Here is a 26,027-nt window from a genome sequence, read left to right on the forward strand (position 1 = left end):
AAAGCTGCTCAAATCCCCATGGATTTGAGAGATACCATTTGGCCATTATTGTTCCACTTTTATTTAATGTCTGAAGCAGGAGGAACACTTTCAATTCTGCTTTATATTTCAGTTACAAAGCTTTACCTTGAAATATAAAATTCATTTAGGAATCATAGAATGAACCATAAAATTGTTTGGGTTGGAAGGGATGTTACAGATCTCATTCCAATCCCCCTGCCATGGGCAGGGATACCTTCCCACCTTCCACTAGACCAACTGGAAGAACAAGATGCATCCAGCCTGGCCTTGAATTCTTCAAAGATCACTCTCCTTTCCTCCTTGCCTTCCTCAACATTCACCACAATGTTTTATGTTCTTGTTTTGGGAAGTACTATAGCCCTGTGCCTGTAGAAAGCCACTATATAAATTATTGTTAGATGCCTGGTTATACCTTCTAAGCAGATTACTCCCTTTTAAAATCATGTTAAGCTCCAAACATGCCAGTTATTCAGCAGAGAGTAAATATTTACTTCCTGGAGGTGTTGGTTTGTTGGTTTTTTTTAATCAATGGCACAGCTGTATTGGCCTTCCCTTTAGTTTGAACATGAAATGGCCATTCCCAGCAAGAAATCTCCCTGTTCAACACCCGACAGAAAACTCAAGTAAATCTGATGACCTGAGGGACTATTGTTTTCATACTGCTCCATGTTGACATGAAATGTGTTCATCTTCTTTGCAACCTTTGGTATCAAAGTATTTGTGCTGAAGGCAGAAATGACGAAAATCCTGTTGACAAGTACACGTAGTAAAAGCAGGAGTGGAAATGTACGTTGCTGTTTTCCAGGAGAACAATAAACCTCAGTTACATGGGCATAAATGGGATGGTGCAGACCCAAAATGCAGCAGCTCTCCAGGATCTTCAGCTTTTCCTTGTCTGGGATGTGATGGTGCAAGAGAGAGAGCAGTGGGTGTGGGCTTGTTGGTGTGCTTTCTGTGGGAAGCAGACAAATCTCCCTCTGTAAATTGGTTTATTCTCAGCTGGGCAGTGGAGATGTTCTGCTGCTCCAGTGGTGCCCTGCATGAGCCTGCACCCATCTTGGACCTAAATGTTGGGATGAGGTGCACCAGTAAGGGGTTTGGGGGTCAAAAATGCTGTTAGCTGTGCAGTTCTTCCTGCAGATCTAGGGAATGGCTTGCTATGCTTAAAGACTTTTTTTTCTGTGTTACAAAGTTAAAGCTCCATTTAAACAGCAGGGAGAAGAGGGGCAGAAAAGTTTGAAGTTGGGTTCCCTGGAGGAGGAGGTTCAGTTTGAAATGTAGAAGCAGTGGTTTGTAACACATCAGCGTGAGCAATTCCCACTGATACCAGCAGCCACCAAAGGATGGAGGAGAGAGGAGCCAGCAGGAGGTCCTGAACTCTGGAACTTGCTCCTTTTCTGATCAAAGTCCAGATATTTTTATTCTTAGGATGCACTTCAAAACTTGAAGGGTGCTTTTGTGAGACGACTCTGGTATTTTCTTATTATGTTGAGGGATATCTGTGTGGATTTTCCAAAGTGACTGTGATGTCTGTGATTCCAACTCACGAATTTGTTATAGAAGTCCACATAGTTTGTTGTTTTTTTGGGTTTTCTTAAGTGATCAAATCACAAAGTATGTAGGAAGCATAAACCTGTGTATGGAGTTGTGAGAAATGTCATGGGAATTTTCATTCTGATACTGCAGATCAGGACAAATGAAGCTGACTCGGTAACATCAGGACTTAACAGGTCTTTTGCATCAGAAGTAGGACACAAAAATGTTACTTTCCACAGGATGATTTTTTTTTTTCCTCTTGCATCATCTCATGGAAATGTCAAAATTTGCAAAATTAGGTCATTTTAACCATGGAAGTTAAGAGGAGCAAACCATTAGAATTTCAATATGGGAGACAGCAGGAGCGAGTTTGAGGGTCAGGAGAGACCAGCTGAGGTTACTCAGGGCAGGATGGCCAAGCTCACTGACTCCTTTTCAGAGCAGCCCCAATAGCTTGCCCTGCCCTGGCTGCAAGTGGGAGAAAGTCCTCCTTCAAATGTTTTCCTCTGAAGAGCAATCTCAGTAAATTAAAGTTATAAGTGTAGTGGTTTCAGGTACAAATCCCACCTTGGCACAGCGCCCTACTACATTCCCCTACTCAATTCAAGGATTTACATCTGAAACCTTACCTCTTCTGGGCTGCACTCCTATGATTTGGTCCATGTGGTTTGAGATATGAACATCAAAATCACTAATGTTAAATGCACTTTAAGAAAATTATCTTAAATAAATGATTAGGAATGAAATGGCCATATTTTTATGCATTATTTATGGACAAATATTTGATAACCTGACCACATTTTTCATCTCTAGGGCAGTTTAATTAAATAAAACAAAATGTAGAAAAAATAAATTAGAACTTTATTTAACCCAAGCAAACTTTTTACTAGAACAGAAATCAGTTTGCCATCTGTTATAATTGATGGAGGTCTAAATTGTCTTTTTTTCATAGGAACATTTAGCAGACTGAGCTATATTTAAATCACAAGGTTTGTACTTAGAACATCCAGAAATTAGGTTATTATTTATTGAAAGACCCAGTGCATTCTCATTTCAGTAGTGATGAATGCAGGAAAACTTGTTTCCATCATAGAATTTTCAAGTACAATTACTTAGCTGTGCTCGTACAATTACTGTTAAAATGTCATATATAAAAACGACTTTATAATCACATTTACAAAAATGTACCACAGGATGGTATTTCTGTGGATGCTGGAAGAGAAGACTCTAGGAAATACTGCTTAATCTGGGTTGTTGTGTTTTTTAATTGCCCAAACTGCACCTAAAATACTAAAAATGGGTATTTTTCTGAATAGTCACCTCATTGTTTGTAATGATTAGTCCAGATAAGAATTCAAGAAGAGGACTAGGCAACAGTTAAATTAAATTTTAGAAGCCACACTCTTCTTAGGAGCTGTAATTTTGCTCCCAATAGGCCTTTAAATGCTACTCACATGCTGCCTTCTAAGTCCCATTATAGATGTCAGTGCTCCTTAAATTTGGCTTTGTTTAAAAAGAAAAAAACCCTTCTTTTTGAATGAAACGTGCAAGCAAATCATTAGATTAAATTGCTCAGGAAATGATATGTGTAAATTGGATCTGCAGAGTCGTTACACAGCCTCCAGTAAACTTGGAAATCTACGGGAATTCCATGGGTATGGGTGGAAGAGGGGAGAGGCTGCAAAGGAGGAATTTAGAAATACTGCCCTGGCATGCAGGGACAGTGCTAGGAAAATCAAAGCTCAGGTTGAGACTTGAATGTCAAGGGCAAGGAAAAGCTTCTTACAGCTACAGGGGTACTATGAGGATTGGGATGTGTTTCTGGGGACATGATGCAGAAGAGGGTGACTGGGAACAGTCAGCATGAATTTATCTCAGATAGATCCTGCTGTGTGGGCAGGTTCACCCTGGGGATCAGGGGACAGTGGTGGATAATGTCTTTCTCAGTTTGAACAAGGCTTTTTGTCACAGTGTTATTTATCCAAGCTGGAGGTGTGTGGTGGGATGGTTGTGTCAGGTGGGCAAGCAGAGGGGTAAAGCTCTGGTTGGATGAAGGGGCTCAGAGGTTGTGTTTAGTGCCATCTACTCTTTATTTTCTGGAGACAATAGCAAGTGGAGGAGGATCTGTTGTGTTAGAAGATCTTGCTCGTTTAACAGTAGCAGATGAAGGCAGGCAGTGATACCAGAGTAGAACTGCAGCTTTTGACTACAACCAGTGCCTCCAGATTTCAAAACTTGTTGTTTTCACTTGTTTAGCTTACAGAGTAACAGAATGGTTGGGGTTGAAAAGCCTGTAAAGATCATGTTCCAACACCCTTGCCATGGGCAGGGACACCTTCCACCAGACCAGGCTGCTCAAAGCTCCCTCCAACCTGGCTTGAGCACTGCCAGCCAGGAATGGGGCAGCCACAACTTCTCAAAGCAACTTGTTCAGTGTCTCACCACCCTCACAGTGAAGAATTTCATCCTTACATCTACCTAAACCTACTCCTTGTCAGTTTGAAGCCATTCCCCCTTGTCCTGTCACTCCATGTCCTTGTCAAAAGTCCCTCTCTGGATTTCTTAAATCCCTTTAGTCACTGGAAGGTGCTTCAGGGTCTCCCTGGAGCCTTCTCCAGGCTGAACACCCCAGCTCTCTCATCCTGTCTCCAGAGCAGAGGGGCTCCAGCCCTCTGATGACCTTTGTGGCCTCCTCTGGACCCGCTCCAGCAGATCCATGTTGTGCTTGTGTTGGGGCCCGGAGCTGGGGGCGGCTCTGCAGGTGGGGTCTCACCAGAGCAGGGCAAAGCCCCCTCCCTTGATCTGCCCACCTTGCTTTGGATGCAGCCCAGGACACAGGTGGCTTCTGGGCTGAGTGGACATGGCCAGGCCATGTGGAGCTTCTCACCCACCAGCACCCCAAAGTCCATCTCCCTGGGGCTGCTCTCAGCCCATTCTCCACTCCAGTCATGGTAAGAGGCCTCCACTGGGAACAGATCTGCATTGAGCCTGCTGAAGGAGAGGCAGAAGGGTAGGACAAAGCCAGTGGAGATTTTATTCCCCCCATTAAATGGACTAACAGCCTTGTCTTGGAAGCTCTGTCAACATGCAGGGAAACAGAAGCTTTTATTAATCAATCATTTGTTAAGGTCTGAAATATGAGCAAGGGGTCAGGTTCTGCTAAGCCCTTGTGGAAAGATGGGACAGATCCACACGTCTGTGCTGCCCTCACCTGACCATGGGTAAATGGGTAAATCCTGGTGGGAGGGTGGCTGCAGGAGCAGCAAGCTCTGGAGTTTGGAAGGATTTTCCTAGGAAAGATTATTCCATGGCAGAAATCATCCCCTTCTGCTTTCTGAGACTGATGTCAGCAAAGAGGCCATTTTTTCATCCTATAAATACGTGTTTATAGTTCACTTTTTTTCCCCCTATCATCTTGCCTATAGCTAATTTGTAATAGGAGAGAGAATTTAGCCAAGAGAATGTGTGGTAAAAGGTTGTTCTTATTATCTGTATTTTGCTAAAAATCAGAACGAGTTACCAAGACAATTGATTTTTAAGGCAGGCATTATCCAGGGCAAGGTACAGTACTGATTTAAACATTTATTTTACGATGGCATATGTTATTCCAATAGTTGCAGCAAGCATTTTAATAAAATATGGATTTATTTTACTAAAAATCTTTCAAAGTTTTACTACAGCTATGAGCTGAGGTTTATTTTGGCACACTTAACTGTCATCTACATTAAATGTTTAATTGAATCCCTCTAGTCTTTCAGTTTAACATCCTGAAAACTATTGTCTGAATAACAGTGATGTTGTTTCATGTTCAGAATTATTTTAAGAGCCATGAAAAACAAAAATTAGCTTGTGTTAATGTCATTCTATGTAGTAAATAGTTAAAGATTTAATTGGAAAATTCAGTCAGCATATGCAGGTCTTGCATACTTGGATGGCAAATCTTCATTGAGTTCAGGAACATCAAGGAAATGACTTTTCAATTTTCCCAATAGATTGGAAAACACGAAAATTGATGATGGAAACTGTAGGCCTATGCACAGTTCACACTTACTTCCTGTACCATAACTATTGCAGAAGTGATAAGTGTGTGCTGTGCTTCTCAGGTCCCAGGAAAATATTTGATTATTTTTTAATCTAAGAAGTGTTTTGTGCAATTAATAGTAGTCCTGTGGGGGAGAATGAGGAGTCAACTTTGTGGCAGATTTTGGTTTAATTTTGGATTCAGAGGATCTGTGTGTCTGGACCTGAGGGGTGGGATGTCCATGGCACAGGCATGGTGAGTTAAACACGTGCAGGTCTTTGCTGGGTAAAAATTAAGGATGAGAGAAGAGCCCAGGCAGATGGAGGCACTGACATCTATTATTGATGGCTATGGCTGTGATTGGAGTACAGTTACACAGATTGCTAAAAGCTCAGAGATAGCCATCTCATAGGGAGCAGCATTGTCTTACACCCACTGGGTTTAGTTCTTCTGTACAACATAGGTATATCTGGCTTTAAAAAATAAATGTATATACCACACTGGGGTTTACAGTCTTTTCTTGATTCTAACAACAGTAGGTTTTTTGGTGGTGTAAATGCTTTAGCAACACATGAATACAATTTTTATTGATTTTAATTTCTCCTTTACATATGCCATGATTAATTTATTACTGTTTTGGTGATCTTTCCAGGTTTTACCCAACAGAATTCTTATTGCAGTTTTCACAGTTTAGCTTCCTAATTGAATTTTTGTTTTAAAATGAAAGTAAGTTTTTTTCTTAATCTTGACCTGCCAGGTTTATCTACCTTTGAAAGGACCACTCTTCTCTCATCAACTCTGTTCATCATGTAGGAGTAAAATGTTCAGCTCTAGCAGAAGTCAACAAAAATATGTTAAAATATGATTCAATGGAAGGCTGATGTGATACTTTTAAAACACGGTAGTTGTATTGAAACAAATGTAATTTTACAGACCTTCAAGTTTATATTGCATTATTTTTTTAGCAGTAGGAACTTACTGGCCATAAGGGACATGAGACAGATCAGGGGGAGACAGATCTGTGTTCATGGACATGAGACAGATCAGGGGGATTGCAAACTGCAGGTTAGATAATCAGCCTCCTACAGATGCTATAGGGTGTTCCTTCACAGGGAAGCACTGTCTAATCTTTACCATATCCACTGTGAACCAGAATGATGCCACACTGCTGACACAGCTGAGATCAACACCAGGGATGAATGTGTGCCTGTCTTGGTCTCCTTAGTCATATGGAGAATGACTCCTCAGTTGTAGTGGGATATCTAAATATTTTATGGATTTGCTCTGACAGCAAGCATGAGTGTTTAATAGGCAAATATTATACATATTTTAAAGATGAGGAACCTGGATACATAGAAGGGAAGTGGTTTGGCATCACAAGGTTGATAGGAGACTGGTGACAGAATCAGGAACTGATTGTATGTTTCCAAAATGTTGGTTGGTGCATTAATCCTTCTAATTTCTCCCAGTTTTGAGGTGCCCCTTTTCCCTTACAAAAGCAACTGCTAGCAGAATTTCTCCAGGCTCTGTCTTGTGCAACTTTTTGCAGACTTGAGTGGAAAAGTCTGAGCTGTGTCATCAGTTAGGATGTCAGCAAGTTAAATACCAAAAATTGATGGGCAGCAAACATTTCTGCTTGACAGAATACAAGAATAGTCCTGCAGTGCTGAGAGACAACGTGTTCAGAAAAGCACTGACTGAGCTAAATGTGAGCAAGGCAGCAGTGTTGGTCCCTCAGGACTCATTGCCATTATCTGCTGGAGGACATTTCTGCCAGCAGCATTCCCTGGGTGAGGTGATGAAGGTGCCACAAACTCCATCTCATTCCAGACTGCTCTTGGAGCACCCAGCACTGTGATCTGTTCATTCATCCCTGCTCTCCAGACACCCCATTTTGGTGCACTTGGATACCCAAGTGCATGAGCCCCAGACTGTTTCAGTTATTGAATGGCAGTAAAAAGAACTTCTTAATTTAGAACTAAAGTCCCTAAGGTCAGTGTTTCCCATGCTGTGTGGGGCTTCCCACTGAAGCCCTGTAGAAATGTCTCTCCTCTTGTGTCTGGTGCTCTCAGTGGGATCACCACGGGCTCTCTCCTGGAAATCAGCTGGTTAATGCTAAGACATCTCTCTGCATCTCAGCTTCTCAGTAGTAACTGCTTTTTGTTAATGGATGCCAGGAGCAGGGGGAGACTGATATCAGGAGATGATGCTCTGTGAGAGACAGCTCATCTGTTTGTTCATTCCTGGAGGGAGTGAGGCAGTGACCAACCATTAGTCAGCTTGAAGTTTTTGGAGCTGTAACTCCCCAAAGTGCAGGATCCAGAAGGAATTACCAGGTTACCTCAAACCCTCTTTGTATCATTTACATATCTGATACAATTCAGCCCCTGATGTTCTATTAGACTGTTCTTTCAGAATGGCATTTGAAGCATTCAGGAGATAAAGACATGACCATAACCTTTGTAGTATAGTCAATAACATCCACTTGAACAACAACAACAAAATAAGCTAGAAAATACAGACTTTTGAATGAGCTTCTAAGCTGCTCAGTGTTATGATGTCTTCCTTTAAGATTAGGCAGGCTTTTAGTGTCTGGTATTTCCCCCTGCAAAGTGTAATCATGTTATCTCTCAGGGCTTTTTTGGCAATCTCAGTACATTGTGTTCTTCAAGGCATTTTTTTTCTCCAGCACTGAGTTTTTCTTTCTGCAGCCTTTCACCCATACAGAATATGGATGCCAGAGCTGGCAGCAGCAGTTCAAGATTTATAATGTTGGTAATCCTGTCCACAATAGCAAAAATTTCCTCCATACTTGAATTTAAGGGTTTTTTCAAGGAAACATGACTTCCTCATGCCAAGGTGTGGTTCTTGGAGCTCACACAGTTGCACCTCCCTTTTAAGGCTCTAATTTTCCCTATCCTGTCATGACAGTAGTCTTTTCTAATGGCAAAGCTTTCCATCTTGGATTTATTAAAGCATGTTTTGTTTCTTTATTTATCTGTGATCCAAAATGACTGCATGATTGCACTTTTGCTATTATTTTTTAGTCAGTTGTTATTGTTTTTATGATGTTCCAAGTAATTTTTGCAAAGATTTTCTATTTATGTCCACATTGTTGGTGAAGATGATGACAAATACCCATTAGAAATATCTTTACTGAGAGAGTTTTTCATTGACAAATGTGTCCTAAGATAATTGATCATAATACTTTAAATATGTGGTTTTTTTTATCAGCCTTGTAGAGCACTAACTTCTTAAATCAGAATGTCAGTAGTGTGCTAACTTGGACATCCTGCAAAGCTCTCATTTGTTGCATCTTCATGGTTGCCTTACATGAATTTGTTAAATATTTATGAATCCTGGTGATGAATGTAGTATAAGAATTAAGATTATTAATTTCTAATGAAAATAATTTGCTATTTAATAGAAATAATCAACAGTGTGTAAGTACACAGTGTCTGGATTTCATTAGTTGTTCATTCTTGTTGGCCAGATCGAGTTTAGAAATAAATTTTCATACCAGATGTGCCCAATGGCCCAAGAATTTCAACAATTGCTGAAATTTAATGTTTATAATGTTTATTAATTAATTGAGACCATAATCTAGTATTAGGAAAAATATATTAAAAAAGAATTTAGTAAAACCCCCATAAAGTAGCCTTCCAGTAGAGAAAATGGACTTGGAATGTATTTATTAGTATTTGGCTCACTCCTTTGAATCTGAATGTGCATGTACAACTGCTCACAATTAGATTTTTAGAATTATTTTTTCTAATGCATCTTTGTGGGTGAGCTTGGTTTCTGGAGAGAGAGATGTTGCATATATATATATATATATATATATATATATATATACACTACAAATTGTTTGGGTCAGAAAGAAGTAGTATACTGTGATATTCTACATTTCTGGTAGTGTAAGCTGCTCAAAAATCTGTTTTGCAATTATCTTGATTATTTAAGTTCTTTGGATGTCCTTGTGAGAGCAATAGACTGTTCTTTCCAGCTGAAATTATTTAGCTGTTTCTTTCCTCAGTTAATGTAGGGAGAGAAAATCAATATAGAAGATAATATTTTAGCATTAGTTGATCCTAGGGTCTTATTTGATTCCAGCATAGCAGGCTAAGTAGCAAATGCTCTTAGCAATTGTTTCTGTTAGTGGAATTTTGAAAGCACTAAGAGAAATCTTGATCCATGGAGACAGTACAGTAATTCACATTGACATATTTTCCCCATTTGCCACAGGGCAAGTGGAACTATTAATGCTCCTGTGCAAAACCTCTTTTCTCCTTTCCTCTTTTTTTTTTTTTTTAAGAGCAGAACAGAAACAGTGTTGATCCTAACAGTGGATTATATGTAAAAATTTAGGCTACCCTGCAGCCATCAGAGGGAAAAAGATTCAGACAATTTGCCATCAGTGAATCTTTGCTTTTTTTCTAAATAGACCCCTGTTCCATGAGTATATATATTTATTTATTTACATGGTGGATTTCTGTAGTGTTTCAGAGGTTTGATGGTTGTTTTAAGCAAGAAGGCATCTCTGGGGTCAGGGAGCAGGTAGCAGCAATTGTAAAATAAACTGTTTGAATACTGCATGTCCACATGAACTGACTCTAACAATAAAATATTCTCTGAATCCATTCTGTGCTCCACAATGTTCAGTCAGTGCCCAATGGAGACAGCCGTTCCAATCATGTATACACAAGGAATATTTGTTATCCATTGTAGTATTTTGCCTGCAGCTTTGAGAGACCCAATTTTATCTTCCCTTAAGCAGCCAAAATGATGTCAGCATCAGCATGGTACTTTTTTTTCTTTGAGTGCTTCAAGAACCAAGAAATTGAGCTGTTTGTTGATAAATGAAGGTTTATGTAAAATACATATAAATTTAAGCAATTTAACTCAGTGCAGTAAAATGGCCTTTGAAATGAGATTTAAATGTGAGTTCTTGAAAATCTGGTTGGTTAGATGTGCAGAAAATAACAGACAGTTGACTGCTAATAATGTCATAAACAATAATTAGGCTGTGAGGAGCAGTGTATGATAGATGACCAAGTGTATATTATATATATCTTCTCAATGTGCATCATCTTGGCTTTATGTTACCAAACTCTGTGTGTGCTATTAGATTCAAACTAGAAAAAATTCCTAGATAAATTGGCAAACAATTTCTTTGGTGTCCTTTCCCTTCCATCATTTCCCTTCCCCCTGCCCCCCCTGCTTTTTTTTTTTTTTTTTTTTTTTTTTTTAAGAGAGCCAAGAGACTAAGCTCAGGTCACAAATGAGATGAGTTTGATGACCTCAGCCTGTGGCCTCTCAGACATCTGTCTACATCTGAAAACATCCATAGATTTTAGTAGAGTTGGAAATCTCTTGTCAGGAAAGATTCAGGAATAGAGTGGGAACACTTAATTCTGCTTGTGATTGTAAAACCTCAAAAAACAAATAAATCATCTCCTTCAGTGCTTGGTATTTAGTAAAAGTTACAGTTATGATGCATAAAAGGAAAAACTTTCAAAATACTCATTGAACCAAAGTAGGGTTGTTTTTCTTTTTCTCCTTCGACTATTTATTATCTCCATGAATTATTGTTCATTCCTCTCTTGTGATAGTTCTTTCTGATGTGGGCTTCTCTGTGATGTTAATCATAGAGGTGCAGCCTCTGGGAAAGACACAAACTTTAACCTTTCTGGGTCACGGGGCTGGGAAGCCACTTCAGTTAGAGATCAGCACAGTACAGCCATACACAGCATGTTCCCATTTGTTTCCAGGTCTTTCAGGAAAAGAGAATTAATTATTTATACCTTATCTATATACATTTACTTATTATTACAGCTCAGTTGTCTTTAGCTTCCAGTAGTTAATTTAAAGTACATTTTTCCTAAGGTAACTTCATCATCTGTGATATAACTTGCACTGTTCATAAGGCGTATCAAATCATTTTAATTAAGAACCCAATCTGTTTGCATGGAAGTATTTCCCTTTTTGTCTACGTCTGCTGAACTTTCTTCTTCCTGTGGTGATCTACAAGCCTGTACTGTGATCATTCTTCCAGATACATAAAATATTACAAATTAATATGAGAGTATTCTGATATCAGTGACTCTTCAGCTGTTCATAGAATTATTCAGGACCAAAGAAACCATAAGAATTGGAAGGAAAAAAAATAGGCTTTATATACTTTAAGATCTTCCTTGGAATTATGTGATAAAAATGAAAACTTAAAAATTGTTGATTGCAGATTTTTAATGTTTATTGTGTTACTTGTGATCTTGTAATTCAGATGACACATTAGTGTAGTGAAAAATAATAGTTTGTTACATAAAAGCAGTATAAGATACGCTGCTTCATGAAAAAGACAGCATATGTTAGGAAACCAAGTAATTGTCTTGATGAAATAAATGAGAAAAAAAAAGCAGCAAGATATTCAACATGGTCTGCATTAATTGAAACTGCTTTCAAAAGGAACATAATGTTCCAAGTCCTCTTCTATTCAATTTCTGTTCCAGGAAATTTACCTTTCAAAACTGTCACAGAATTTATTTTAATGTCATTTGTTTTGCTCTGCAAGCCACTTTCTCTCATTTCCCAGCAGTCCTGGCTCACTGGGGAGGTCCCTAGGGACTGGAGGTTTGCAAACACAACACCCATCCAGCAGAAGGGCCTGGAGGAGGATCTGGGAGCTACAGGCCTGTCAGTCTGGGCTTTATGAAAGGCAGGTCCTGCTGGACCAACCCGATCTCCTTCTGTCACAGGGTGACTCACTCAGGGGAAGGACCTGGACAAGGGACATGACAAGAGGAAGTGGCCTCAGGTTGTGCCAGGGAGGTTTAGATTGATATTTGGAAAAATTGCTTCACAGAATGGGTGCCCAAGCATTGGAACAGCCTGCCCAGGGCAGTGTTTGAGTCACTGTCCTTGGAGGTATTTAAAAGACATGTAGAGGTGGCACCTGGGGACATGGTGTAATGGTGGCCTTGGCAGTGCTGGGTTAAGGGTTGCAGTCAGTGACCTCAAACGATTCTGTTCATAGCTCAGGGTGAAATCTTTGTGGGCTTTCCACAGTGCCATTGTGAATCACAAATGCTGCAGATGTGTCAGCCCAGCCACCTTGGCAATGCCTGCCTGGCACAACAAGAGCTGTGTTTAAAATTGCACCAGTGATCCTGCTGTGTCGAGAGTAATGGTTGTTGTGAGATGATGGAGTTCCCAGAAGACACTTGTAGGACCCGAGTTGTGCTGTGCTGTGATACAAATTCAACAAAACATCCCTGTCAGATGGTGTTTTCCTGTGTAGAGGAATTGAACCGTTAAAAAGACAATAATTTAGCAAACATTTCCATGAGATGTGTTCTCTCTGCAGTATCTTCTTCATGTAATATGATAAGGCCTTTGGAAAGTTTATCCATTAATCTTTAAATAATACCATCCTATCACAATGCTCAGTGCTGCCTTAGTCTGTAAGTCAGGGTATTTGGCAGTACAGATCAGCTCAAACAGCAGTAAATCTGTTGATACTGATTATCACCTCTTTGAACCGCCTTTGCTTCTGTACTGAAATTCTGTGTTACATGAATATAAGTAGTGTGATCTTTCTGCTAGGAGAACATGCTGCTCTCTCTTTATTCAGCTATACAAAGGGAGTGTTTTCAATATCTTTAATTTTTCTTTTCCACATCACTCTGTAAATCACATAAATTTGTGTCCCTTATGGATGGGAATTACATCTTGGGGAGTCTTGCATAGGGATAAGTTGCAGTTTACTTTTCAGCTATTCAGTTTTAAGTCTTGAGAATAGAAAGTAAAAGAGCTGCACAAGAGTATTTTGGTTTAATAAAAGCAAAAAGGTGGCCTTCTCAATAACCTCCTATAGATGTTTGTTAGGAAAAGATAAACGTATTAGGAGAAGGTTAAAAATATGTGTTGTCAGGTACATGGAGGCAGAGAACATGGAATATGTTTCTTTGTGTTTTACACATGAAACCTTGCTAGTTTCTTTTTACTGGTCTAAAACCATCGACCGTTCACTGTAATGGACTGCCTAGCCTGTATGTTGTAAATATGAAATTGATTTTCACTGTCCATCTCTTTGCTTACTGTGATTCTCTACTCTAGATTTCCTGTTTTCTTAGAATGCAAAGATCACTGACATTGGTATTATTTGTACATATTTAATAGAATGTTTTTTTCATTTTGTTCACAAATTTCTGGATATACTATTTTTTAAATTAAATTAAATAATTTTAATCTCTAGATAGAGCTTGCATGTTTTATTGTTGTCCATTAAATTATCTAGCAGTTATCAGTGGGCAGGCTTTACTCTGTTGAGGCAAATGTGTTCAGGTTTTTTCAATGTGCCAGTCAATGTCTTCTGTTGCTTGTTACAGCTGCTGTGCACAGTGTGGGTTACTGCAGGTACCTGAAGATCTTGGCTGATGGGGTGCAGCTGCTGACTGGTGTTGGGGTGCAGCACGATCAGATTTTAATTGCAGGGGGAGGTGATCAGTCAGGGGCAGCCAGGGAGGTGCTGTGTGTGTCAGGAGCTGCTGTGGGGATTCACTAGAGGTCACTTTTTGCTCATCTTAGCAGCAGGTGATAGTGGAATGCTGGTAGTGCAGTATTTCATGGTGATACAAAGCAGTGCTCAGTTTGGCAGAGGATGAAATTCAAGCCTGGTAACTTGTCATCATCCTGAGAAAATTTGACAAAGCAGGAGAGTTCATTTCAATGTCATAAATGTACATAATCCCAGTGTGTGGTTGTGCCTAAGGTCCTTTGCAACAAATTGACAGTTTCATGTAACACTGATCTGCTTTTTTCATCCTTTAGTATCCTTGCTGGTTTTTCAGATGGGTAAGACTTGTGCTAAGTTTCAGACGAAACTCCAGCTAAATTCTTAGTGAGATGTGGCTTTGATTTCATATGTGTTTAGTTTTTCTTGAGGGCATCCTCAGTCTTGTGGTGTGTGTTTGAAACAAGGAAGTATGATGCTTTCTATGCCACCTAGTGAATGAATGACAGTCACAAATGCAAATATAATTGTTTGGGAACTTGAAAACTATCTCTGATACAACTTATGCTTTTTTCCTTGGCTACTTGTTGTACATCTTTGATAAAAATAAGATGCCAAGTGTGTTAGAACTCAAGAGGAGGTGGAGGATAGTAGAGTGCAAATGACACAGCAGCTCAGTAAGACACCCCCAGCAGCAAGTTCACTCAGGACATCCACTGGTTCTGTTTAGGCCGTTGGATGGTTCATTATTCTCCATATTACCTGTGAAATTGCCACCGCCAAGCAGGTTATTGAATCTACCACAGACTTGTGGGTTTTGATCCCCTCAGTTGGCCTTAATATGTAGATCTCATTTTTTTTTGCATGCAGAATGCAGCATCATAAATAGTATCTGGTTCTCATTATAATTCTAAAGAGACAGTCAGATTTCATAACTATTCTGCATAGGCCAGAGCCTACTTCCCTTAATCATCTAAAAAATAGCACTTTGCTTCATGACCAGGCCCAGACTGATTTAAAACTTGAGAAGTAAATTACTACTCAATAATCTAGTTCTATAAAAGTAAATGCAGAATGTTGTTACACTGGTTCATTATGTTGAAAGCATAGTGCATTATAATTTTTAATGGAATGTGAGTGTAATATCTTCTAAATGCCTTCTTTAACACTTTGGGAGACAACTGGATCTGTGGTCTCCCACACAACTGAGGGATTCCCACTGTCCACAGAATTTTGTTAGTAGCTAAATGTAAATTTTTAAGATTTCATTAATAGCAGGACCCTCAGCTATGCCAGTTACACGGTTTGAATGAGCAAGATTTCAGACAGGTGAGGAGGAGAAAACCTTCCCAGGGTCACTAACCCATTTTTTGTCCTTTCATGTTAATTGGCTGCTCATTCCTGGGAACACAGATTGTGCTGCTTCTCCTTTACCTCATCCAATGTCAAATCCCTAAAGAAGCCCTGCCAGCGCAGAAGGGAGAGAGCCATATGGGGCAGGTTGCAATTGTTCCTTCAGGTCTGGATTTATTCCACTGTGAACAGATGGACAATGGCTGACATCCACTAATGGTTCTTGATAGGTTTCTTCTGCTGTTCATCTCTGTCTTCTTTTTCTCTTCAGCCACAACACAGACCATCCTGGAGATGGTCTGGTAACTCCCCCTGACTAGATGGAAAATAGAATGTCTTGTTTCACGACAACAAGAAAATGCAGAGGATTTAATTTGACCCTGGGTTCTTATGTTTTTAGCACTTGTATGAAGAGGGTGAGAACAAGAAGAATATCCCTTAGTCACTTCATACAGATAACATCAGAAGAGAGAGGGTTTTTTGTGTTCAGTGGCTTGAAGGGAATTTATTCATCCATTCATCCAGCTCACTACAAGCTTTTTCACTCTGTATTTCCAGCATAGACCTAGTAGAGCTGTTCCAATCTGAGAAAGGAGCAATGCACATTTGGCATTTCAAAAATGACTTTGAATGTTTGACACAGCTGAACTTCTTGTTCATTAAGTGGAACTTTAATCTACTACTTTCATCCTTCACCTTCTTTCTAACAGTAGATGAAGGTCCTCTATTTTATTTCATGCTTGCAATGACTGCAATTTCTTAAAGATGAGGTGGTTCTCTTTAGTCAATTATTCTTTTTTTTCCCATTTTCCCCTCAAAACCTGAAGATTTTTCTCCAAAATGACTTTCACATGAACCAGAAAGCATTAACTTCTTGCTGTGGGAAGTTGCACACAGGGGAAGTTATAACTAAAAAAAAAAAGAAGCTGTAATTGAAATACGCAATTGCAAAATCAAAGTAGGCTGATCTCTCTGTGTGTTATATAAACAAATGCTTCTCAGGATCTAAGTGAAGGAATTAAGGAAATATTTAAATCCAAACAAAGTTTTCTTTCCAAGTTTTAAATAAATCGAATTGACTTAGTTTGATTATACATTTAAACAATCTATTTTAAGATAAAGGTTAAATGTTGGGCCCTCTTTATCCAACCATTCTTTTCTTCTGACATAAATCTCTCCTAGGATCTCATAATAGCATCTGCAAGATTTACTGTTGACAAAAGTTAAGATATTCCATTGAAACATAATCTTGCATTTTGATATTAAAAATGCATAAAGGTTTTAAATTTATGGCTTTAAAAACTGTTACAATGAATGACGTCTGTTTGATAACAAAGCAAAATCATGCATGAAAGAACCAGCACTCACGGCTGTGACAAACCAAAGAAAATCTGTAAGCACACAATAGCAGTATCTTTGTGTAAGAGAATTGTCAAACCTCACTATACACTTGAGAAAACATTCAACATGTATCTTAGGGGGTAAGACAGCAAAACTTCCTCTTTCACTATCTTCAAAGTCACATCTGCTAAAGATAGTGTGCCCTAATGCACCGAATTTGTGAAAGCCCAAGGTCATGCCCTTATGGTTGCCCATTCTGAGGGGAATAAAACTTGTACTTAAATTATACATGTGGCTGTTAACAGATACACTTAAAACAATGTATGTGCTCTGCAGCACATGTGCTCCTCCAGCTGACTCATAAGAAGCCAAGAAACAGTTTGGGGGCTTTGAAAAATGCCATAATTCTTAGTGCAGGGCACAGAAGACACTCAGCTGTGTTACACTGCTGTTGAAAGAAGAGATTGCAGTAACAGCAGTGCCCAAATGCAGTAAGAGGATGGGGATTGTTAGGCTTTGTGAAAGATGTATTGTAGCCCTGTGAGCCATGGTGTAAAAGTTGTGAAGATGACAACTGAGTGTGAGGTGATCAGAGACTGCTGGAGAAAGCAAAATGGGTGGGGGAAACCAGAGGCTTGGCCGGAGTCAGCTCTTCTGCTGCTGGATTTTCTCATGTCCAGTCCAAAACTAGGCCACTGACAGCCATGCAAGGGAGGGGGGCTGAATTTGGGGAAGTTTTCTGAGGCAGAAAGAGCACTGCATTGTGTTCTAAAGGGAAACTTCCATTTTGCTTGAGTTATTTCATGTTCTTTTCCATCCTGAGAGTCTGCATAGTTTATTCTGTAGAGCAGGTGCCTCGTGGCAGCTGTCGAGCAGGGTGCAGAGACCTTTTGGCTGGGGCTATGGGGTCAGATAACCTCTTTCCTTCAGCAGGTGCAACTGGGCTTGCTGCTGCTGCTGGAGGGAGCGCTGTTGGTCCGGTCAGCATCAGCTGAAGATCCAGCCCAGGATGTTTTCCCAGGAAGCATGAACTAGTGATGGGTGTGCCAGGTGGACCTGAGCCCCGTGTTACCTACAGCGTGTGTATTTGTTAGGTCTGTGTACAATCAGAAAAGGAAAAAGAGCAAGCATATGAATCCCTTCACGAAGTAGCGTAGAGAATACCAAACTGCAGTATTAATAACCTCCTGTTATTGAATCCTCCATCTGTTCATCATGCCAACTTATCCTCACTTAGAGCACTCCCCTTGTCATAATATTTTGCGCCACACTCCCCTCCCTCCCCGAAGCAGCAGTTCCAGTTTAGATCTAAACATTTGCCCAGTCATGTAACCCCACTGAGGACATGGTCTCAGTGCCTGGATCTGTTTATGTCTCTCTATTAAAAAATGCAACTGAATTCTTAATTTCATTTTTGATTTTTTCCTTTTCCTCTAGTAATTTATTTTTTCTGGAGATTTTCATATCCATATTGGTATTCACAGATATTTCTCTTGTGGTTTAAGCGTGTTTGACCCCCTAATGCTCATTCCTGATACTTTGCCACATGGCAACTGAAGCAGTGAGGGAGAAAAAAAATAATTATTTTCTCCTTAGAGCTTTGATATGTATGTGTTTTTATATTTTGCTAACATCTATAAATGGCAATAAAGTGGTTAGCCACTTTAAAGTGATTAAACCCAAATTTATTTATACAAACCCCACATGAGGCGCTTGGCTAGATGCTGCCCTAGTGATGCACAGTGAGAATTTAGGGAAGCTGTTCTTTGAGGGATGTCTGAGACGTCTGTGCTGAGCCACAAAAGTCTTTCCCAGGAATACAGGAGGAAAATGAAGATAAATCAGAGGCTGCATAAACTTGTCCTGGGAGCTACCTCCCAATCCCGGTGGATAATCCCATGAAAGGGACACACTACCTGGGAAATGATGGGGGAAAACAAGTTTTTAGGGAGCTGGAGCCAAGCTGCTGAAGGCTGCCTGTTATGCTAAAATCCTTGAGTTGTGCCCTGAGCGGATTCCTGAAATCCACACAACTCAGAGGCTGAAACCACCCTTCATAACCTCTGGGTTCAAATATTCCCCTCATAGGCAAACCAACTCCCAAAAAACCCCGGGGAAAAATCGACAGCCCTGTCCGTTCTCCCAGTGAATTGCTCTTGTTTGCTACCCAGGAGTGTCTGTCTTTATCCGAGAGGGTCCGGGTCCCTGAGGGATGCCGGGGCCGTTTGCTGACAGGAAACGATCGTTTTATTTCTGGAAAAACCCAGAGAAGGGACGTTCGCTGCCGGGCTGGGCTGGGCTGGGCTGTGGGTGGGGACGGACGAGCGAACGGCCGCGGCTCCGCTTCCCGCCCGCGGCTGGCAAAGAGGAAGGGGCAGCTGTGCCAGTAGAGCGAAAGTTTCTGGGAGGGTTGGAGCGGAGCTCCGGGCGCTCTGGAGAAAAAAAGCCGCGGGGCAGGAGGCGGCGGGGCCATGGCGGCCGCCGCTCCCTCACCGCGCCCGGGCGGGGCCGCCGTCAGCCGACCCAGCGGCCGCGGGGGCGCCGCCACCACTTTGGTTCGCGTCGGCCGCCGCCGCCGCTGTTCGGGCGGGGAGGGCATGGCGGGCGCGGGGTGACCCCGAGGGACCGCGGCCACGTGGGCGCGATGGGAGCGTTCCCGTGGGGAAGAAATCGGCCTTGGATTCATTGACTTTGGGCAATTCGCTGCTCTTTCCCTAAGAGCTGCCCTCGCTCGCGGCGGTTCCGACCCTGCGGAGACCGCGGGGTTAGTTCAGGGGCTCTTCAGGGCGGATCAGGGGAGCTGCAGGAGGCACTGACCCTTACCGGGAGCAAAATTACAGCGTTATGGCTTGGTTTGTTTTCATTCCTGTTAGTTCGTGAGGGAAAAGCCTTAGCCAGATCACAAATACAGCGAAACACCAGAAGTGCTGATATTTGGGGATGGCAGGAACGGGCAGAAAGTGATGGGCAGAAGTTCTACCTGAACGTGCGGGGGAACTTCTTTGCTGTGCAGTGACTGCACACGGAATACATTGCACAGAGAGGGTGGGGAGTTTCCCTCCCTGGAGATCTTCCAGACCCGTCTGGACTCAATCCTGAGCCGCGCGCTCTGGGAAAACCTCGTTTGACCAGGGAGGTAGGACTCGATGACCCGCTGTGATCCCTTCCAAAATGACCCATTCCGTGACTCTGTGAACGCAGCCGGCGTTAACTTTGCCGAAGTTTGAACAAAACAGAACAAAACCAAACAAAGCAGTGGCGACATCGCGTCCCAGGGCAGGTCCCGGTTTCGCTGCGCGCGGCCGAACCAGCCTCGCCCGCCCCGCTGTCTCGTTCGTCTCGGCGCCCGCCTAGAACCAAGAGATCGAGCCTGGGGGGCGCGGCGGCGGCGGCAGCGGCCGCTCCCCCCCACGCCCCCCCCCTCCGCCCCACCCCGCCCCTCCCTCCCTCCCGCGGGGGCGGGCGGGCGCGCGTGCGCGCGGCGGTGGCGGGGACGCGCCCGGCGGCGGGGGCGCGCACCGAGGCGCCGCTCAGTTCGGGGGCGCCCACGGAGCGGCCGCCATATGCCGCGGCTGCCGCGGCGGCTCCGAGCGGCGCTGCCCCCCGGCATCCTCCTCGTCCTCACCGTCCTCCTCCTCCCCGCGGCGGGCGCGGACGGAGCGCGGCGCCTCCATGGGAAGTTCGCACCTCCTGAACAAGGGCTTGCCTCTAGGTAACCATCCGGCCTGCTCGCCGCGGTGCGGGGCGGGCGGGGAGCGGGGCGGAGGGGGGGACACACACGAGCGGCCGCCGCCGCCGCGCTTTGTGTGCCCGTCACCGCCGCTCCGGGCCCCGCCGCGGGCTGCGGGGCTGCCCTGGCGGCCGCAGCGCCGGCGCAACTTTGCCCGGTGGCCGCTTTTTGAGGTTGGGTGAAAACATAAAGGGAAATAAAAACGAGAGGCGGAGGGGCGGGGGGTGCGAGTCCTCCCGAAGTACCGAACTCAAAGGGCGCTGAAGCTGCGCCCCAGAGGGCTCTGGGGTGCTGGGTCCGCCAGGGCAGCTCTGGGGTGTTGGGTTCTCTAGGGCAGCTTTGGGGTGTTGGGTCTGCCAGGGCAGCTTTGGGGTGTTGGGTTCTCTAGGGCAGCTTTGGGGTGTTGGGTTCTCTAGGGCAGCTTTGGGGTGTTGGGTTCTCTAGGGGAGCTTTGGGGTGTTGGGTTCTCTAGGGCAGCTTTGGGGTCTTGGGTCTGCCAGGGCAGCTCTGGGGTGTTGGGTTCTCTAGGGCAGCTTTGGGGTGTTGGGTCTGCCAGGGCAGCTTTGGGGTGTTGGGTTCTCTAGGGCAGCTCTGGGGTGTTGGGTTCTCTAGGGGAGCTTTGGGGTGTTGGGTTCTCTAGGGCAGCTTTGGGGTGTTGGGTCTGCCAGGGCAGCTTTGGGGTGTTGGGTCTGCCAGGGCAGCTTTGGGGTGTTGGGTTCTCTAGGGCAGCTTTGGGGTGTTGGATTCTCTTGGGCAGCTTTGGGGTGTTGGGTCTGCCAGGGCAGCTTTGGGGTGTTGGGTTCTCTTGGGCAGCTTTGGGGTGTTGGGTTTCGCTCGTGGGGTGAGCGGTGCCGGCTCCGAGCTGCGGGAAAGCTGGGCCGGTGTTTGGATAAACAGGAAGTTTAAAAGCGGCGTTTTATTGCTGTAAAAAAGTGCTTAAGGCCTGGCTGGTGGGATGGTTTTGGCAGAGCTGCGGACGGGTTGTGTGTCAGAGGTAAGGCTCTTCACCCTAAATCTTAATTTCTCTGTTTCTTTCTTTCCCTTACTTTTATTTTTTTTCAAGCATGCGTTTATGGTGTTGTTTTTAAGGTAACATGAATAATATGCACAGGGTGATGCCTCTAGAATTGCCGGGCATAAATTGTCATGTTAATCTGAAGGTGATTTTTTTTTTCTTGCCCCCAGACATAAGGAGACAGAATGTCGATTCTGTTTATAAACATTATCATTTTGTAAGCAAACGTTACCAAAAGAAGGCTAGAAAGCATAGAATAAGCCTGTTTACAGTGCAGATATGAGTCAGACTGCTATGCTGCTTTGTTTTCCTCTAAAAATTAAATTCAAAAGTCAGGATTTAAGTCATAGAACCGAGCTGGACAGAATAATGGTAGAAAATATTGTTAGCAGTGCTGGTTTTTAAAATTTCGCCTGTTGTAAGTTAAATTGAACAATTTCACAGAGCCTTATATTTTAGTAAGTGTTGTCCTTATGAGGAAGACTATTTGCTTTTAGGCCATGTTAGAGCAGCTAAAGATAATCATCCCTTTAGCCTCATTGAAAATAATGAGGCCTAATAAACTGAAGTGAGTGTGTACTTTCTTTTCTGGTAAATTAAAATTAACTGTCATATTTGTGATGTACGTGTTTCAAGAGCATTGCACTGATTCCTCCTCCAGGGTCTTAAAAGATGTAAATATTCTTACTTAGTATTCGAGCCCCTTGGCAAGTAGCCTGATGCCCTTATTAAAATATTTTAAATCTCATTATTCTGTCCCACTAGGATGGGAGCAAGAAAATACTAAGAAAAATAAAACATTCTTTAATAATTTCATATTGACATTGCATTAAATAATACTTTGAAAATCTCTTTCTTTTATAAAAAAGAAGGGTTAAAAAGCTGAGTATAAATTAGACTGCCAGCAGAAAGATAATTGTCCAGTGCATCTCTTTGTTCTGTGCTCTTATCTGTTTTATCTATTTTTAGCTGTGCGTTGGTGAAGCAGGCATGTAAAATTAGCAGCCCAAACTGCTAACTTTAGTGTCTTTTGTAATGTTGCTCTTTATTGACCCCCAAAGGCAGCAAGATTTCAATATTGGAATTCCTTAATGTTTGGCAGATAACATCCTCTTCAGTTTGTTATTATGTCAGCCATCCCCAGAGTGAGGTAGTGACAAAATATTTTGCCCATTGGCAATTCATCGGATTATTTCAAACCAAAAGGGAACAAACAACCCTCTGCCCCCAACCTGCCTCTTTTCCAGCCTGGACAAGAAATGGGTGTTTATGAGGTGGCTGCAATTGATAAACAGATGAGAGAAAGTGGGGGAATTAAATTGTTCCCTCATTTTTGTCATTGTTAATATAGAATAATACTTGGGACGTGAATTTAGCTTCTCTGTGTTTGTTTGATGGCATTGAGGGTGTAAATTGATGCAGAGTCAGGGGTGTGTTCTCTGTCTTTCTGTAAACACCCCCCCATACCCCCCAAATAACAGAGATTTCAGTGTTTCTCCATCAGGGAATGTGTTGTTTCATTACTGAACTGGCAAATAAAATAGTAATAATCCCGAGATATGCTGTAGTCATGCTCAGTAGAAGAGTTTAGTCAATGAAACTGCTATTTTGGAATGAAACTCCTCCAGTCACCTTTGTGAATTTTTCAGTTGAGTGTTGTCATACGTAGTTAAGGAATAGCTGGAGCATGCAGCTTCTGAGAACACAGTACACTATGTGTAGAAACGTAAATATTGTATATGCTGTGATACTCTGACATCCTGTGGAGTTCTGATAGCATGATAAAACAAATTACAGGTGCCCTTATGCTTGTCAGTTTGGTTACCTCTTGACTTGTCCTTCTGCATCATAAAGATAAAAAAGTGTCTGCCCTTTGTTAGAAATGTGTGATCCTTCAATTTATTAATCTCTCCATTTCTGAGAGCTATTGTTTTATTTGCAGTGTAAACAGAGTGGGTTGCAGCTCTTAGCCAAAAGTGTGATCCGAGAGATTAGGATTGGGCTGCACACTGTGAAGTGCTATCGTGCACATACAGTAGTGCACTTGCCAACGTTTTGAAACATAAAGTCAATCCCTTGTTATCAAATGAGAACATCTACTGCAGATCACTGACTAGGCTGGGTCATCCCTTTTGGGGAGAAAACTGACGTTCTCCCCAAGTACCTTATTTTACGTAGATACTGTAAATATTAAAAAAAAAAGTTAAAAAGCTTATTTTACTAGAAAGCAATTTGAACAGCAGTGAGTGTGTAAAAAGGCACAGGTTTTAATGTCATTTAACCAAAGATGCTGAGAAGCAACATGATTTTTAATTCTCTTATCTGAAATACAGTGGTATTTCACATAAGAGAATTAAAACTTGAAACTGCTGATGTTTTGGACTAAAAGTTCTTGTTGCCATTTTGTTTTGACTTATGTGCCATGCATTTGTATAACTGTATTTCTTGAAGCTTATCTGGAGCACTTGGGCTGCTCGTGTGTGAGACCTGCCTTTAAGAGTAGTAGTCAGGTTGTTGCCTCCCAAGCCAGCTGGGAACATTGATGAGGTGATACTCCAGCATGTGTCAAGCTTTCAAATCCCAGAGCAGTTGGCAGTGCAGCAGTGTAGCAGCCTCCTCTGAGGCTCCCTCACCTCCTGCCCCCATAATTATTTATTTAGTGTGAGAGTAGAGATGAAGTTACACTTTTAATACGTGTCCTAAAATTTAAGGTGAGGATAAAAGTTGTAGTACAGAGCCCTTTAGCCTTAGTTCCTTAGCTGCACGTGCTTTTTCACTCCCAGACAGAGAAGCAATGGATTTACAGCTCAGGAAAACAAATTCCCAGCTGTAGTTTTGGGTCTCTTTCTCCCCTGTTGCCTCAAGAGCAAAGATGATGATTCATTTTAGTCTATGAATTGATCAGGAAAACATGCGTTGCAGATAAATCTAAAATTAACGTTTCCTGCTGAAATGTAACCCTTTGCTCCCTCACCAGTATTCCTCTGGGAGAGCTGGAGAAATGCGGCGGCGCTTCCAGTTGTGGTTTAGGATCTCTGAGCTGTGATTAGGACAGGATCTCTGCCAGTTTAGGTTAGGAGCTGTGATTAGGACAGGATCTTTTCCAGTGCACAGCAATCCTCAGCCCATCTCCCCAAATGATTTACATGGTCAGGAGTGTTTTGGGAATCTGGCAGCATCCGAGTGTTGGCTGACTGGAACTGGTGTGTGGCCTTGTGTGCTGTGGGGAGGGGAAATGGAGTGAGAATCCCAAAAAAGGTGCTGGGAGTCCCCAGATGAGACTCGTTTTTGGTGCTTTTGGAGCCCTTTGATGTTCAGCTTTGGTTTGATGGTTGAAGTGGGTAAAAACTTCAGATTGTTTTTGAACATGACCCAAGACCTCTCTGGTTCCTTGAGGAACAGAAGGCAGTCCCTGGGCTCCTCTAATGTATGCCACCCAGTAGCTGCAATCTGTGGTGTGTCAGGATGGGAGGATCTGGATTCCCCAGCCCTACCCTCAGGCTCTGCCTGCTGAAAACAGCCCAGGGGTGCATGCCTGCCTTAACCTGGGTCTTTACCCCTATGGGTGTTCCAGCAGTAATGAAATAATAATAATAATAATAAAAAAATCACACGGTTAACTTAAATGCCAAATAAAAAAAATTGCTCTAAAAAAACCTTTCCTGAAAAACATCTGTGCCTTAAGATGAATAGGTTAATTGTTTTTTGATGTGCAAAAAAAAAGTGTTTATGTTTGCTATAGCAGAATGAGAAATTAATTTTTGAGGAAGATTATGAATTAGCTTGTTCTCTCTTCTGGAATATTTTTGTCACTTCATTTCAAACATATAACGTTTCCTATATTATTATTCTATTTACTAATTATCCAGTTTGTTTCTAATCAACATAATTGAAAATTGACATTGTTTTATTTTTTTTTCTTTGAATTAAGTGTAGCTAATACAATAGCATGTTTCATGCTGGTATTTATTTTGGATGACTTTTGCTTATCCTTGCATTTTCATATTTTTTTTTTATATCTGCGTTTTTCAAGGGGCTTTTAGAGGAATTTCTTTGCAGTGTACCTTCCAGGGTAGTCAGCCAGAAGGGATCCTATGCAGAAAGCAGAAAAAGCTGGCCCTGGGGACTGGGGACAATTGTTCAGCTAATTCTCTAATTCTGAAGTTGAGGTATTAATAGAAAGCTTTCATTTCTGTTACATATGAATCCTTTGTTGTTTCAGTATTAAAGCACGAGGCAATGTGATTATATAATTTTGCTTTACGTGAGGTATTTCAAGGCATATTTTAATAGTTCTATTTACAGGTCAGTGGATGTCCCTTATCCCTGCCTAAACCCCCCTTCAGCGGGTTGTGTCACCACCAGCAAAGTTACATAAGCCTGCAGTGAAAGTTGTTCACGCTTTCTGCCTGTGTGCCAGAGCTCACCACGTTACCCCTCCTCTCCTTTCGGTCTATTTAGGGGAGCTCTGATGCCAACTCACAAAAAAAAAAAGGAA

The 26,027-nt window shown here is 42.2% G+C and overlaps 1 protein-coding gene across 12 annotated transcripts in view; it reads left to right on the forward strand.

Annotated features, from left to right (window-relative positions):
- CTBP1 (C-terminal binding protein 1) overlaps positions 1-26,027 on the forward strand; it is a 182,341-nt gene that overhangs the window by 95,409 nt on the left and 60,905 nt on the right. For 2 of the 12 annotated variants that reach the window (XM_054633960.2, XM_054633955.2), the window contains exon 1: positions 20,269-20,496. The exons of 9 other annotated variants lie outside the window; for them this stretch is intronic. Coding sequence is in view for 1 of the 3 variants with exons in the window: in XM_054633955.2 (XP_054489930.1) it covers positions 20,457-20,496 (40 nt within the window). In the remaining 2 variants the exon portion in view is untranslated. Of the gene's footprint in view, positions 1-20,267; positions 20,497-26,027 lie in introns of those variants that run through there. One more of the 12 variants, XM_054633957.2, reaches the window with a different exon arrangement.

Source organism: Agelaius phoeniceus, chromosome 4 (assembly GCF_051311805.1).
Source record: "Agelaius phoeniceus isolate bAgePho1 chromosome 4, bAgePho1.hap1, whole genome shotgun sequence".
Taxonomy (NCBI): Eukaryota; Metazoa; Chordata; class Aves; order Passeriformes; family Icteridae; genus Agelaius; species Agelaius phoeniceus.